This window comes from Carica papaya, chromosome 6 (genome assembly GCF_054855325.1).
Source record: "Carica papaya isolate Zhongbai chromosome 6, ASM5485532v1, whole genome shotgun sequence".
Classification (NCBI taxonomy): domain Eukaryota; kingdom Viridiplantae; phylum Streptophyta; class Magnoliopsida; order Brassicales; family Caricaceae; genus Carica; species Carica papaya.
Genome location: NC_142314.1, coordinates 28,033,877 through 28,050,746, shown reverse-complemented (window position 1 = coordinate 28,050,746; position 16,870 = coordinate 28,033,877). Strand labels below are relative to the sequence as shown.

The following is a 16,870-nucleotide window of genomic DNA, read 5'->3' as shown; positions in this document are numbered from 1 at the left end:
GGCTATCACTTATCATCTATAGTTTTCACTTTGGATTCATCAAAAGTTTTTGCCAGCCTTGTGGAATAGAAGCAGAAGGCAACAACAACACAAAGGCTCTATAGGAAGGTAATAGTGAATTGTAGTAGAAGTAGTTAGATAAAGGATGTTTAGTACCAGTACCGGTCCCTTTCCTAATAGCAATTGAAACATTAAGATCGTTACTGCTAGAGAGAGAACTAGTAGCATCTAGAACTCACCAAATGTTTCTTTAGGAGCTAAATCCAGTTTCTGTAGTTGGCTAGGTTGACTTTGCTCAACAACGTTGTTTCTGTGGATGTAAGTAATCAGAATGTCCCTATCTAGTCTACTATGATATAAGATTGTGGGCTGTGATCCTTACCACTAGCGATGGAAGTAAGAACTGTAGAAGTGAACCCAATGATTGAGAGAGAAAGTTAACTCTGTCTTATCTAGTCTCCCCGTAAAGAGTTAAATGGAGTAAGAGACGTATGATTCAAATTTGCGAAGGGTGACATCCATACTAACAAATGTTTTTCTTTTTCTTTTTTTTTTTGATTAAAGAAGAAGCTTCATTCAAAGGAAAGAGGAGAGGAAGTAACTACAAAAATGGAGCACAAGACATTCTTCTAAAAAAGAAAAAAAAAAGACACATTTGAGCTTTTTGTGTAGTAGGACACGCAGTAAAGATGCATTTGAGAGCTCTGGTTCTGATTTTCCCATACTTCTCTTATGAACAAAATAGACATACCTGACGACCTTGAGAGGGACAATATGGTAGATGCCCTAGAAAAAATTACAAAGGACTTTTAAGAACTCAATGTTTGCCATGACATCTGATTGATTAGGTAAGGGGCTGTCATGATTATGTCTTTCCAGTAAGGTTTTGGAATATGCACGGAGAACAGAAGGACTCCAGCAACTTCTAATCAGTATATGTTCTTTCTTCAACAATTGCATTTTGAGTACTAATATTTCCACAGCTAGTCTGATGCACTATTCCCTAAAAGTCAATTTGTGTACAAACCATGTACAAACCATTTTGTAGGACTTAAAGCAGAAGAAGACTTCATTTTCGTATGCAACAAACAAATCCAAGTCATTCTTATTGAAGAGTCAATGAAAGTGAGAAACCATCTATAACTATGTAGTACTAAAGTTTTAGTGGGACCCTACATATGAGATGGAATAGTTATAAGAGGAACCTAACTTTTATTATTAATCATAGAAAAAAAGTTCTTGCTTGTTTTGCGAGTTCATAGCATCACAGACTAACAACTTGAATTGCAATTTGTGTACATAGTAGATTAAGTAGTTTTTCAAAAATTCAAATGATGGGGGACCGGATCTCCTAGGCAGTTGAATAACTTCTTGACTACCAGATACTGATTCTCCAACTGTAGGTCAGATACTAGAAGGGATAAAATTTTTTTTATTTTCTTCTTAACACAGAGTCCATCTTGCAATTCAATATAGCCAACCATTTTCCTTGTTTTTAGTTCTTGGAAGACACAGTAAGTAGGGTAGGATTCAGCTTGACAGTTAGGTTTCTTGTGACGGTGTGTATAGACAACAAGTTATTAGGAAAATTAGGAGACAGTAAAATGGAAAATGTACAAATGATGGAACCTTTACCAATGATAGGTGATAAAGGCCTTTGTGCATTATAGACTTTATCATCACTTGAACATGGTGTATAATTCTCAAAATTATCTGAAAAGCCTGAGAAGCTCTCATAACTAGAATCCACATGTCAATTTGTTTTTTTTTTTGGATTGGCAAGAAATACATATTTGAAGAGGAGGCTGCTTCAGATGAATGAAATTAAAGTTGTGGCAAGAGCTGTTTTAGGGTTTGTGACTCTTAATTGGGAAAGAATCAGCATTTGTGATTTCTGTTGAGATTGATGTTTCAATAGTCTCAAATAAATTGGCTTGAGGTCGTGTGTCACTTGCCTCTATGATCTCGATTTGGCATGTTGTTAAGCTTCCAACAAATCTTTGGTCGTGTATCACTTATTGGTATATTGCAATTTGCACAACAATCATAAATATGGTGATCTTTGTTAGATGTTTCTTAGTTGCTGGTCTTTGGTTGTTTACGGGTGAGGCCTGGAATTAATTCTATCTCATCATGCCGAACATAAGAGTCGGCCCATCGTAGTGATGGTAATGCATCTCGACCAAGAGCATGAACCTCGAATTTGGTTGTGTTCTATGTTAAGGCCAACCAGAAAATCGTATTAATTTTTAAAATTTGGCGCATCCATTAAACTGCTTGAAAGTCTTGATGATAGTGTAAGTCTTTTTGTAAGCCACTTAATTCAACAATATATTTGTGCGCCATTACCAACTTGGGAGTATGTTTGGGATGCAATTGTCTAAATTCTGTGTGCAATATAGATGAGACCAACTTGGGAGTATGTTTGAGGCTTGTCGCCAACAACATTGACTCCATCTGTAGATGAGACTAACTCAGGGAGGTGGGCTTGTCTTGGGCAAAGTCAACTTGATCTGCTTGATGATTGAGGTTGTCAGACCAATTGATTAAGCCCCTTGCACATTAGAAATATAACTATTGACTACTATATGTTATTATTCAATTATTTTATTAGTTTATTATTTAATTAGTTATAATAATATACTTAAAATTTTAGTAGAATAAAAATTTTTTATCAATAGATTAGGAATTTTATGAGTACCTTAACTGTAACAATTTAAAGGGTGATAAATAAAATTATTATTTTTTATCCAAAAGCAACAATAACAAACAAGATTGACCTCTCCATTTTTTCTTTCTTTTCTTAAAGCACTAGCAAACTGATAACAAACCCTAGGAATCTGTCTAGTAGTTGTCCAATAAAGACCACAAGCTGTCAACTTTAAGTCTAATTAAATTAAAACTGATACCATCTGAGTCCAATTAAGCAAATGTAGGTTTGCCCGATTTCTTGCATTTATGGAGAAGCGTTCAAGAACTATATCTAACAAAAGTTGTTTTTGTCACACAACCAAAGTATTAGGATTGTACAATTCTTTTCGGTGCCTTTGGGGGGAGATTTTAATACACTATCTAGGTAGAAACTAGGAGGGGGCGTATGAGCAATTTCATGCTGAAGTTTAATTATTTTAATATGGTCACTACTCTTGGTTCGTGGATAGAAATGAAATAATCTCTTCTAGATTGGAGTGCTTTTTGACCTCTATTAGCCGGAATGATATTTTCCCCAACCTAGTATAGAAAGTTCTCCCATGTCTTTTATTGGAATCACTTCCCCATTTTACTTGAGTCTCGTGAATCAGCTTAGGCCCCTACTCTCTTTCGGTTTGAGAACATGCGGACTCAACAACTAAAGTTTGAGGGCTTTGTGAGAGAGAAGTGGCAGGATAAAGAGGACGTAGGGTGGGAAGGTCATAAATTTGTGCAAAAACTTAAATACGTAAAAAAAAAAAAGCTAAAGGTTTAGAATAAGGAGGTATGTTGGAATGTCAACTTAAGGAAAACAAGGATACTTGAGATGAGGGACCTAGGCAAAGAGGCTGCTAAGAATAACATCTTTGAACATCAGAAAGATCGTGTAATAGGGCTAAGAAAGGAATTAGATGAGGTGATGTTACTTGAGGATAGGAGTTGGAGACAAAAGGCCAAACTTAAATCGGTAAAGGAAACAGATGTGAATACTCGCCTATTCCATAGAGTGGTAAATAGAAGAAGAATGAAGAGTTTAATTAAAGAGTTTGAGCTTAATAATGGGATGATGGATAGGAGAAGTGAGGTAATACTGAAGCGATTCGTCATTCTGATAGGAACCTATACTCTGAAGAGGTTATAAATAGGTCTTTCCATGAGAGATTTGAGTGAATATTAATTCGACTGGATGAGGCTGACTGGTCGAGGAGACCTTTTGAAGAGGAAATAAGGAGAGACCCTTTGGGATATGGGTGGTGACAAAGTCCCTGTTCTAGATAGCTTTATTAAAGGATTTCTTTCAAAGTTTTTGGAACACAACCAAAATGGATCTTTTTAGAATATTTGAGGAGTTTTTCCTTAATGGCATCATAAGCAAAAGTATGAGCTACACATTTATCATGTTGGTATTGAAGAAAGATAAGTCTATGAAGATACCAAACCATTGCCCAACTACTTTAGTGACAATTGCTTGCAAGATAATCACTAAAGTTCTTTCTTTGAGACTTAGTTGTCTTGGACGCCACAATTTCATTGACCAGAGTGCATTTGTGAGAGGTAGACAGATCATGGATGCAATCACACTCATTTAAGTCTTTGAGAGCATTTCGGGTTTGAGAATAAACTTGCAAAAGAGTGGTTTGGTTTATATTATTGTGGAGGATGAAGTGATCGATTATCTTGTGGGGTTCACCAGTTGCTATAGGCTAACTTGACCCATTGTCTACTTCCCTTGGGTTGGGCGTGGGGGAGGGAAAGGAGAGGGGGGAATTTGAAAGGGGGCATGCTTCTTGGGATATGGTGAAGAGTAAAGTGACTGGGTAGTTAAAAGTTGGAAAAAAGGGATTATTTTCATTAGGAGGGAGTGTTGCCTTCATATAGTCTTGCCTAGTCATCATTTCCCTTTACTATATATCTCAGCTCAGAATCCTTTGTGAGATAGTTGAAACATTAGGGCACCATACCCAAAGGTTCTTATAAGTTGGTGCTGTAGAAGAAGGTAGAAATCATCTAGTGAGGTAGAAGGTTTGTTGTCAATATAAGAGTTTTAGAGGTATGGATATTGGGAATCTTAAATCAAGAGCATATAACTACTGGCTAAATAACCTTGGTGCTTTCCATGTGAATTGAAATCTATGTTGTATAAGGTGATCAAAAGCATCCATGAGAGCAGAAGAGGTAGGTGGGATGTTTTCACTACAATTGCCTTTACTCATTGTAGTCCTTGGAAATCCATCTTCCAAGTTCAAACTTTGTTAACTCAACTCATTTGTTTTCAAGTGGGAGATGGATCTAGAGTATTGTCCTGGAAAGACATGTGGATGGGAGACCAATTGTCAGCATCCAAATTTCCTCGACTCTACAACCTTTCAACTAGATACAATACCAATTTATCTGCTTTCATTTTGAATACTAATGGAAGTTTCTCGTGGAACTTCCACTTTACCTGGAACCTATATGATGGAGAGACTTGTGATATCCTTTCATTATTAGATCTTTTAGAGTCAACTCATCTCTCGCTTGAACTTGATAACAGAACTTAGATCCTTAAGCTATTAGGGTATACATGTTGTCTTTCTTTGATCACATCACAAGCTACCATCTTCTTAGCCGATTTCATATTGCTAAGATATTTTAGAAAGTTCTAGTTCCATTAAAGGTTAAATATGTTATCTTAGATTGATTTTCATTAAAGTTTAACAAGAATGATATGTTTGAAGTTCGTTGACCACATCAAGCCTTATCTCCAAATTTATTCTTCGTGTGCTTCAGGGGAGAGGAGACTCACTCTCACCTGTTTCTATGTTGTGCCACTGTTGGGGGGTTTTGGACCAATTTGGTTGGTATTTTTGGATGATCTGTGTTACCCCCCAATTTGGAAACTCTTTTATGTTTTTTTATTCATGGAGAAGGGGTCAAAAAGAATAAGAGACCTCTTTGGCAAGGGGCTATATACAAAATTGTAAGGTTTTTAAGGACTATCACACATCTTTTCATGAGTTATGGGGTAGAGTTACTTTTTTAGATACCCTTTGGCTAAAGCACATGGACAATTTCATGATACTAGTATTTTTGCATTTCATCGTAGTTGAGATGCTATCATCTATAAGTCATAGGTTTGACTAGGTTTTTGGAGCAAAATAATTATTTACTGTACTTTCTTATTCTACTTGTGATATTACAAGCGGGGTATATATACAAAATTTTTACTTACAAATAAGGAAATTTACATTATTATAGGAGTTTTAATTGATTATACTAATTAATTACATCATTATAGAAAAGACTAAAAAAAAAATATTTTAACTAATTAAGCAACAGAATATTCTAATCAACACTCTCATTCAAATTAGTGTAAAGATATCACATATGTCCAACTTGTAGATCAAGTTATGGAAAAATTTGTTATAAGGTCCTTTAGTGATAGACATCAGCCACTTGTTCACTAAACAATACATGATATGGACATAAGGAGTCATCAATCATTTTCTCTTTTATGAAATGTTGATCAATCTTAATGTACTTTGTCCAATCATGTTGAATTAGATTATGAGCAATGTTAATAACTACTGCTTTATTGTCACAAAACAAGTATAGACTCTTTTTTTTGAGCGGTTTTAATTTTTTTATTAGTTTTTGCAATCATAATAATTTACATACTATTTGAGCCATTGCTCTATATTCTACTTCAGATTGGAACGAGCAATTACATTATCTTTGTTGTTTCTCCAAGTAATCAGGTTGCCTCCTACAAGCGTGCAATAACTAGTAGTTGATCTACTATCATCTGGAGATGTGCCCAATCAGCATATTTAAATGCTTATATTTTATAGTGACTATTTTTGGAGAAGTTCAGATTTTTTCTTGGTGCGGATTTTAAATCTCGCAATATGCAAAAAATGACATGTAAATAAGGCTCGCGAGGAACATGCATGTACTGACTTATCAGACTAACTGCATAGGTTATATCAGGTCTGGTATGTGAGAAATAAATGAGTTTTTCAACCAATCTCTAATATTTTCCCAAGTTTATTAATGTACTAATTTTTGCTTTTAGCTTATGATTGCTTTCAATAGGAGACTTTCTCGGCTTGTAGCCCATCATAGCAGCCTCTTTTAATAAGTTTAGGATATATTTTCTTTTAGAATGAATATTCTTTTATTAGATCTGATTAATTTCAAACTCGAGTAAGATGTTCTCTCAATCGAACTATTTCCCTTGTATCATCTGCAGTTACAATAATATCATTTATATAAATAATGAGAAAAGTGATCTTACTCTCACAATTTTTAATAAATAGGGTATGATCAACATTACTTTGTTAACATGCAAAAGAGATCATAATTTTTTTTAATCTTTTAGACCATGTTCTTGAAGACTGTTTCAACGCATATAAAACCTACTTTACTTCGTAAATATTCTGTTATTTTTTTTTGTCTTAAAATCTAAAAGAATCTCCATGTACACCTGTTCCTCTAAGTATTCATAGAGGAAGACATTTTTCATATCAAACTGTTGTAAGTTCCAATCAAAATTGGCTGCACAAGATAACAATATTTTAATTGTATTCATATTTGCAACAAGTGCAAATGTCTCCGGATAGTCTATTCCATGGGGTTTGAGTAAACCCTTTAGCCATCAATCTAGCTTTATACCTTTCAATCAACTTGTCTGTTTTGTATTTCACAATAAATACCAATTTGCAACCGACCATCTTTTTTTTTTAAGTGATGGTGAAATAAGTTCTTAGATTTCATTCTTTACCAAAATTTTTATTTTTTCAATCATGGATTCCTTCCATTTGGGATTTTGTAGAGTTTCTCTCAAATAATGTGAAAGAGACAAAAAAAATAGACAAGATAAAAGCTCTACAAAAGGGAGATAGAGAGTCATAAGAAACAAATTTAAACATCAGGTGCTTAGTACAAGACCTGACTCATTTTTTAAGAGCAATGAGTTTCTCTATTTTATTCTTTCTTAAATACCTCTTCAAGTCTGGTTCATCCATACCCTCGATATTGTCTCATTGAATGAGACTTTCCGAGCTAGAACTTTCATTCTGAATATAACTGTTAAGAATTAACGAATGGACATAACTTCTTCCTTCTTACTCTCTCCAAGTATTGAGTTTGAATTGAAATAAGACTTAGATTCTCAAAAAGTAACATGCATAGTTATAAAGTATTTTCTAAATGGAGGATGATAACACTTATAATCTTTTTTAGTAGGGAAATAGACAACAAATACATATTTAAGAGCTCAGAGTTCCAACTTGCCCACATTTCTAGTTTGGACAAAATAAATACATTTAAACACTTTTGGGGGAACAATATAACAACTTTTTCTTTACAAAACCTCAAATGGACTTATGCAATCAGGAATTATTAAAGATGTTCTGTTGATAAGATAAATGGCTAAAAGAACTACATCTTTTAAGTAACTTTTTAGTAGATTTATGATGAACATAGGAGATCGAGTTACGTTTAGTTTGTATCTTTTTTTCCTTTCAGCAATACTAATTTGTTCACTGGTGTAGGCACAACTCGTTGATGGATTATTTCATTAGATTCCAAGTAGGCACGGAATCCATCATTCATATATTTTGTACTATTTTCTATTATTAAAATCTTAACTTTAGCATCGAACTGTGTACATATAATTTTATAAAATGACTGAATGCATGAGAATACATCACTTTTTGCTTTCAATAGAGAAATTCATGTTAATCTAGTATAACAGTCAATAAAAATAGCAAATCATATGTTAACAGATAAAGAGATATTTTGAGTAGGTCTCCAAACATCAGAGTAAATAATCATAAAAAAAGTAGGACTTCTATGATTACTCATACGATAAGAATTCCTTTTATGCTTAGGTAGTTCAAATGCATCACAAAATAAAGAATTCATGAAAGTTCTTTTAAATAGAATAGGATATAACTTTTCTAAAGTAAAGAAAGATGGATGTCCCAATCGTTGATGCAACTGTAGAATTTTCTGATTGACCTCCATATTCCAAAGGCGGCTTGATTCTCAATTACACTTTTATTTTTATTCAAGACGTATAAACCATCCTGCAGTTTATTAGTACTAATTCTCTTCCCTGTTTGAAGATCCTGAATGATATAATAATAAGGAAAAAATTCAATTTTACAATTAAGATCTCTTGTACCTATACTAATGTATAAAAGATTGTTAGGAAAACTGAGCACATGAAGAATTGAAAACAGAGTAATAGTGGAAGTATAATTAATGGAATCTTTACCAGATACAGGAGTGTATGATCTATCTGCTATATAGACATTTTCCCTTTTAATACAAGGAGAATAGGTTAGGAAATTTTTAGAAGAGTCTGTCATGTATTTATTAGCACTAGAGTTTATAATCCAAGTATCAGAATTGGAAATAGTAGAGAGATGAGCAATACTTGATTTTACCATTTTTAATATACTACTAGTTGATTAAGGGTTAAGTTGAGACATGATACACTTCAGGTTTTGAATCTTCTCGTTTGAAAAAATCTCAATAGTTGATGAAGGGTTATTTGAACTAGGAACAACCAATTTCTTTGCTTCTTGTTATTGTTTAAAGTAAGTAGAGACTGGAAAAGAACAATACCCAGTAGCTAATCTCACGAGGATAGAACACACTTTTTGACCAGCATCAATGGAGGCAAAACTAGACCCGAAAAAAATGGCAGCTGAAATGACATCTGTACAGTCAACAACCAGAAGAGGCTAGCTAGGCTTGAAAACGGCAGGGGCGGCAGTAGTGATAGATATGCACAACGAGAGCAATTAGCCAGCAGAGGAGGCGGTAGGTCAGAAACACTGGCGTAACCAGCGGCGACTTTGTCTGGTGTGGTGGTCAGAGTAAATATTGATAGTTGAGTACTAATTCAGCCTTTTGTGCTATCTAAAGTTTGAAAAATTTCCTAAAATTATGACCATGAATTAGCCTTATTTGGCTCTCATACCATATAAATTTTTAGAGAAAAAAAATTATTTACTTTATTTTCTCATTCTAGTTGTGATATTACGAGAAAAGTATATATACATAATTCTTATCTACAAATAAAGAAATTTACATTATTGTAGAAATTTTAATTAATTCTACTAATTAATTACATCATTATAGGAAAAATTATAAAGAAAAAAATACCTAACAGTTTGTCATAATTTTTTTTTTTTTTCTTAATGATTCTTCTGGGAGGATCCTTTATCCTTTGGGTATATGTTGTATTTGTCATCTTTCTTCATAATAAATCTTCTTCTTTTATTTAGAAAAACAAAACAAACCTAGGAGTCTACTTTTTTTGGCTATCTTTTGGGCTAAAGGCGTAGACACTATCATAACACTAGTATTTCAGCACTTCATCATAGTTGGAATGATATCGTTTGTTGCTTATAGGATGGTATTACTTTGTTATGGTTTTTTTCTTTTTCCTTTTTGTTTTTATGATTCTTTGGGGAAGATTCCTTATCCTCCGGATATACATTGTAGTTGTGCTCTTTCTTCCTAATAAATCTTCTTTTATCAAAAAAGGAAAAAGAAAGCCTAAGAATCTAACTGGTTTTGCACCTAAGGGGAAAAGGAAATATTGCAAAGTTCGAATTGACTTCAAAGGCGCATGGCCTTAGGGAGCTACGAAGGAAGTAGTTGGATGTTAGAAGGGTTTTGTTTTCTAGAATAAGCAGTAATCATGGGCCTAGCTCAGGTATTGTGTTGAAACTGATATTGAAGCTAGAGGAGTGGAAGATGTTTTCTTGATATTCATATGGTTTTTCACACACATATGCATACTAGCTACCTACACATGGAATTAGCTATTTGTAGTAACAAGAATAAAGGCAAATAATCAAGAGATTTACTTCTTAATTAAAAAGTTATGCAAAAAAGGAAAATATATATTTTCTGGTTTTATGGGAATATATTCTGGTTTTGTGACAATATAGTCTGAGTTTAATGGTAGATAGTTAACACAATACTTTTTTCTTGAAAAAAATAAAAAAAAAATTCTGGCTCCATTTAGTTTCTTTCCCGCTCACAGTTGTCTTCTAATTTTTTTTTTTTTTGGAATAAAAGAGAAGTATGTGGATAGAAGGCTCCAAGGGAGAGCCACCCATGTACAAAATATATTTACATGTCAATGAATATATCAATAATTGCTTCTAAATCATCAAGAGTATGTAAGTTATGTCCCAAAAAGATGGAGCCAAAATAGTGCAGCCATCTATCTTTGATATTTATAAAGGAATCTTAACTATCCTCAAAAGCTCTATTGTTCCTTTCTCTTCAAAGAATGCAGAAAATAGATAAGGGAATAAGACGTGCCGCAGGAGAATTCAGGGGGCAAAGCTTCCCAAGCCAAATGTTCCGTACAAATAGAACCCGCCATAATCCAATCAATATCCATTAGGTTGTAGACAAGTGACCAAAGTTTGATAGAGAAGGGGCACCAAAGCAGGATGTGATTGCAGCTTTCGGTATCACCTTTGCATAAGAAACGTCTATTCACTAAGATTCTTCCCTTTTTCATTAAATTGTCAATTGTCAAAAATCCACTCTTTTGCTGTCTCCCAAGCAAAGGAGGCAATTCTGGGGGAGCATTTGCTTTCCAAATATCTTTGAAGGGAAATGCCCCATCATTTAGGTCATTAGGCAAGGTAAGGTGCTTGTAAAGTGAACTAACCATGAATCGGCCATTTTTTTTTCATTTTTTTTCAGTTTCTAATTTTTTATTCATCTGATAAGAAAAGTCAAAGGCCTTCAGACAAGAAGTAGACGCTTAATAATTCCTTGTGCATGAACATGGTCTACTTTTCTTTGGTTTTATTCATAGAACTATTGGAGAGGCAATATTATGAGAGCAACTGGATTTTGAGAATTTTCATGATGTTCATGCAATTTTTCGTCATATAAAAGCCAATACTATGAGAGCAATTGGATTTTGAGAATTTTCATGATGTTCATGCAGCTTCATTTCATCACATAAGATACCACTGTTGACAATTTTAGAAACAAAAGAATTTGAAGGATTGATCCATATTTCTTTTTTAGTCTATTGGACTTTTTGAAATAAGACAATGCTAGCTTAGTTAGTGACTATTTACACCTTCCATAATTGTTTAGTTTGATAAACAAACAGAAATAGTTTTCCTTTTTTCCATTGTGCATTATTTTGATATTCAGGTAGAATCCATGATTTATGCCAAAAAGGCCTTACTAAAGCCAGTAATTACCTTCATCTTTAAAACATTTTACCCAAACCAACTGGTGAGTACGCAAAATCTCATGGCCTTTTGAGATGATTATGTAGAAGTAAGTTTTAAGGTAAGAAAATTAATGCTACCAAATTGTGTTTTCTGCAATTAAATTGCAAAAAGAGGAAGTAACTATGTAACCCATCTCGCTTTGTGGGCTCTTATGCTCAGAGCACCTGATTCTTGTTTTTTCTCCTGTTATCTGCGATTTTTTGTTGTCTTCAGTGTCATATATACACTTACCTGTATTTTCTTCAATGCAATGCATCTTCAGGGGGATTGTCAATGGGCAAAATGGTTGCTACTGTCTAGGATCAAGGGACGAGAATATGATGCCTCATTTTCTAATGCACGTTCAATAATGTCACATAGTTTAGTTCTGGGCAGAAATATCACTCTTCCAGAGATTGATGAAATAATCTGCACTGTTGATGACATCGCAGAAGGAGGTGGAGAAATGGGAGCTCTAGCAACTCTTATGTATGCCCCTGCACCGATTCAAAGATGTATAAGTAGTGGTAGTATTAACAGGCATAGCAGCTCATCTGCCCAGTGTACATTGGAGAACCTGAGACCCACCTTGCAACGATTCCCCACACTTTGGCGCAAGCTTTTAGCTGCATGTTTTGGTCAAGATACAACTTCCAATTTTTTGGGACCTAGAGTGAGAAATGGTTAGTCCTTACCCTGCTCTGGTTGAACCCCACCCTTACCCTTTTTGGGTTTTGACCATGTGAAATTTATTTCTATTGTGATTGTAGTTTCTTGTGGCACAATTCATTTTAGTTCATTTGGCAATTCAGCTTTTACAGACCACCTAAATTGGCGTGACAACATATTCTTCTCTGCTGTGCGTGACACTTCACTTCTGCAGATGCTCCCGTGCTGGTTTCCTAAGGCTGTGCGGAGATTAGTTCAGCTTTATATTCAGGTTCATATGTTCTTTCGCATGATACTGATCATGTCCTATCTTTTTTTATCCAATTTATCTTTGAAATCCATTTCTAGCTTTCTATAAAATATATATATATATATATTTTTTCTGGCATTTTGCTGAAAATTCTTACCTTGGATAATCATGATGCTTGTGAACTATAGTTTTTCGTTTCTAATTTCCTATCCAGTTTGTACTTCCAGTTTGTTCCCCATTTCCTTTTACAAGATTGGTTAACAATGTTATGGACTGTATTATATTACAGGGTCCTCTTGGATGGCAATCCTTTTCAGGCCTTCCTGTAGGTGAATCTGTACTACATAGAAATATTGATTTCTCGATAAATTCGGATGAGCATGCTGAGATGAATGCAATCTCCTGGGAAGCAATAATCCAGAGGCATATTGAAGATGAACTATATGATTCTTCACGGGAGGTACTTGCTCTTTTGCCTAAAATGTTCAATTTGTTTTTGCTAGAGTATTTCAGCAATTTCGTATGAGGTACTGGGAAACAGTTTCATCTAACAAAGTTTTTGTTAACATATATTTTCCTGCTCTAGTTGGGGTTTAGCGAAAACGGGCAAACCAAATTAATTCTTAATTTTATTCAGATTTTTCTCTTTTTGGCTTTAATAATCATTTCGTGTATGGCTGAATTTATCAAGAATGGATCAGATTTGATTTGGTTTCTTTAATAGTTGTATACATGTGAAAAAAGGGAGAGTCTGCCAACTGATTAATTTCTGTTGAGTTCAGTTCACTATACAAAATCTATTGTATTATAAGATTTGGGCCCTGGGACATGTGCAAGGTCTTCTTTTCCTTTTCTCTTTTGATATTATATATATGTGTGTATATATATATTTGGACATTAGTTTATTTAAAAGAAACTTTATTATTAATTTTATTGTGAATTAAATAGAAAAAATGAAAATATGTACCATGTTTATTTATTTAGAAGTATTTTCTTCCTATGTTATATTTCTTTCTTTCCTTTAAGTAGATACTTTACTGAGAGAATCAGAGGGAGTAAAAACCAGACTTTAGAGAGTCTTTGATTTTTTTCCAACCAAAATATCCACACATCAAGCCTCCCTTGCAAAGATAAGAAACTTTAGAGCGTCTTCCATTTACACTGACTTTTTTTCATCTTACTAAAGAAAGACAGTTCTCAACAGGTTGGTCCTTTGCATGGGCATCTCACCTCAAAAAAGTAGACTTGAAATTTTGTTATCACAAGCTTAAATCCACATATCCAGCCCATGCCTCATGGTCTTCCATGGGTTTTTATGTTGGTACTGCATCTCATCCACTCCAGTACATCTCATTGATACTTTTAATTACCATGTGCCACAAAGAAATAGGTTCCTGTAGAAACCATCATGAGTAGTTAACCAACAATGATGAATTCCTCGATTTTAGGCCTCCAGTGCCCAAAACCCTAAAAGTTTTAGATTTACAAAACACCTCGCAGCTCATTAAGTGATCTCTCCTTTCTTCTCCATGCCTTGCCAATAGGAGCTTCCTCATCCCTACAATCTCTTAGCCAACCCTAATGTATTATAAACAATTACAGATAACATATTGGGATACTAGATAAACATGACCGAATCATTGCTGCTCTACCCTTAAGGAAAACAAGTGCCCTTTCCAAAATCTTTAATCTTGTAGACTGTTTACTAGCCACGCCATACCAAAGTACCTTACGTTTAGGATCTCCACTCAAAGGAATGCCTAAGTGAAGTAACTTAGCATATTCAATTACCTCAGTTAGGTTACTCATGGTATCATCTATGACATTTTTTTCCTCCCAATTTGCTCTTGGTCATATTAATGAGGAGTCCTGAGATATACTCAAACACCTGCATCAGCATAAGCATATGTTACACCAACCTATCTTCATGTGATAGGAGTAAGACTATGTCATTCGCGAGTTGCAGATGGGGCACTTCTACTCCTTCATGACCACCACATAACCTTCTATCACTTTCTGGTCTCTTGGCCAACATTCGATGCAAAAGATCTAGTACATGTTAACAAGAGAGAGAGAGAGAGAGAGAGAGAGAGAGGATGTCGTTGTCTTATACATCAAGTACTTTTTAGGAGTCTCTGATTATAATTTTAGTAACTAAAACATTATTATTTCTATATATTGAGTTTTCCTATTCATATTAGTATTAATCTTTTGTAGTTTAATCCTACTTGGAAATGTTACTTAGTGAATACTATATATACCTTATACTCTCACTTCTTATGAGAAGTTTATTTATTCAATAAAGATTTTTTCAGAATTTTCTCAATTGCTTTGGTTGTATAATGTAATTAAACTCTTGAATATAATGTTTTTTTTTAATAGGTGTGATATAGTTTTCGTCTTTAAATCTCAAAATGGGAAAATCAACCATTTTATTCAGTATGGGAGCAAACGGTTACTATAGCACAAATCATATAATCCTATGTCTAAATAGTACCTAGTTATTTTAATTGAAAAAACAAACTTGCAAATATGTTTTTTTGAACTAAATAGTTTTTCTATTCTTATTAGTGTAAGAATTTCTTAGTTTAATCCTATTCACAAATGTTACTTAGGAAGCATATGGATACATCCTTAATTTCACTTTGTGAAGAAGTTCATTTATCCAATGAAGAGGACTTGAGAATTTTTTTTAATCTTTCCAATTTTATGATGTAATCAAATCCTTCCGTATGATGTTTAAAAATTCTTAGGTGTAATATCTCAGAAACTTTAGGTGTGATATCAAAATTTTCCTCTAAATCCCTAAGTAGAAATTAGCCCAATTTGTCCTACATCATTCTAGCTACCCTATTTTCTTGCCTTTATAACCTTTTCTATTGTTATAACACTCCTATCTCTCATTTCACTTCCCAAACTGATAATCAGGTTGTTTGAGATCTACTCTTTCATTGAATTATAGATGATTCTGAAGTTGTTTATGTGCTCTGTTTGAGTCAACTCTCGAATTAGTCATTTCCTCTTAAGCCCTTGATAATAGAATTAGGTCTTTATATTTTTTGACCATTTTTTTCTCTTTCAAATCTTTTTTTGCCTTTTAAACCTATAACGTTTCATTTCATGATAATGTCATTTGTGAGTCTTGTTAGAAGGTTGTTTCTCCCTCTAGGGTTAAGGTTTTTGTTTGGCTTATATTTTGTAATAGGCTGAATACTAGTTATTTGTTTTAAGCTCGCGAGTTGAGTCGTGCTTAGTTCCTAGGAGGGTGTTTAATACATTTCCAAAATGCTGAGGCCCATAACCTTTTTTTCTTTCACATTTTGAGATGGCTTGTAAACTTTCGGTTTGTTTGTTTGATAGTTTTGGGCTCTCTTAGGTTCCTTCTCCAAACCTTGAGGGCTTATTTTCACTCCTCTTCATGGTGTTGGGAAAAACAAAAAAGGAGCATTTTCCATGGATGGGGGGGGTTATTTGGGGTTATCATACCCACTTGGCCTCAAAACCATTTTAATCCACTATCTTATCTAGGAGCCCCAAATTAACTATATTGTATGCTTTCTCAAAGTCAAGTTGGAAATATCTCCCAAAACTTAACTACCTATAAAGGAGGCATCAAGAATTTGCCTACTACCGAAAAGGCATTTTTATTCACAATAATTAGATGCGACAAGACATCTCTCGATCTCATGGATAAAACTTTGGTACTAATATGTTAGACAATAGTTAAATGTCTGATATGTCAAAAATCCATGGACTTAATATAATGAGCTTACAAAATAAAAGTAATGAAGGTGGATTCGCTTACAATATTGTCATCAACATTTATAAACAGATAGAGTTTGCCATGACCTGACCTCATGATGAATATATAGAATCAACCTTCAAGGGACTAAAATCGAGTTGAAGAAATGAACTCTTATGAACCAGGCTTGAGGATCCTATTTAGGGCCATAGAGTGATATGTTCAATCTTTGCACGTAGTTAGGGTGCTTGTGATTGAAGATACTTG

At 34.0% G+C, this 16,870-nt stretch overlaps 1 protein-coding gene across 3 annotated transcripts in view; it reads left to right on the top strand.

The window, feature by feature from the left end:
• Positions 1-16,870, top strand: part of LOC110812908 (spatacsin carboxy-terminus protein) — an 85,104-nt gene that overhangs the window by 26,883 nt on the left and 41,351 nt on the right. For 2 of the 3 annotated variants that reach the window (XM_088222177.1, XM_088222175.1), the window contains 3 exons: positions 12,226-12,625; positions 12,713-12,882; positions 13,151-13,321. In XM_088222177.1, the coding sequence (XP_088078303.1) occupies positions 12,226-12,625; positions 12,713-12,882; positions 13,151-13,321 (741 nt within the window). The remainder of the gene's footprint in view (positions 1-12,225; positions 12,626-12,712; positions 12,883-13,150; positions 13,322-16,870) is intronic. The other variant, XM_088222176.1, reaches the window with a different exon arrangement.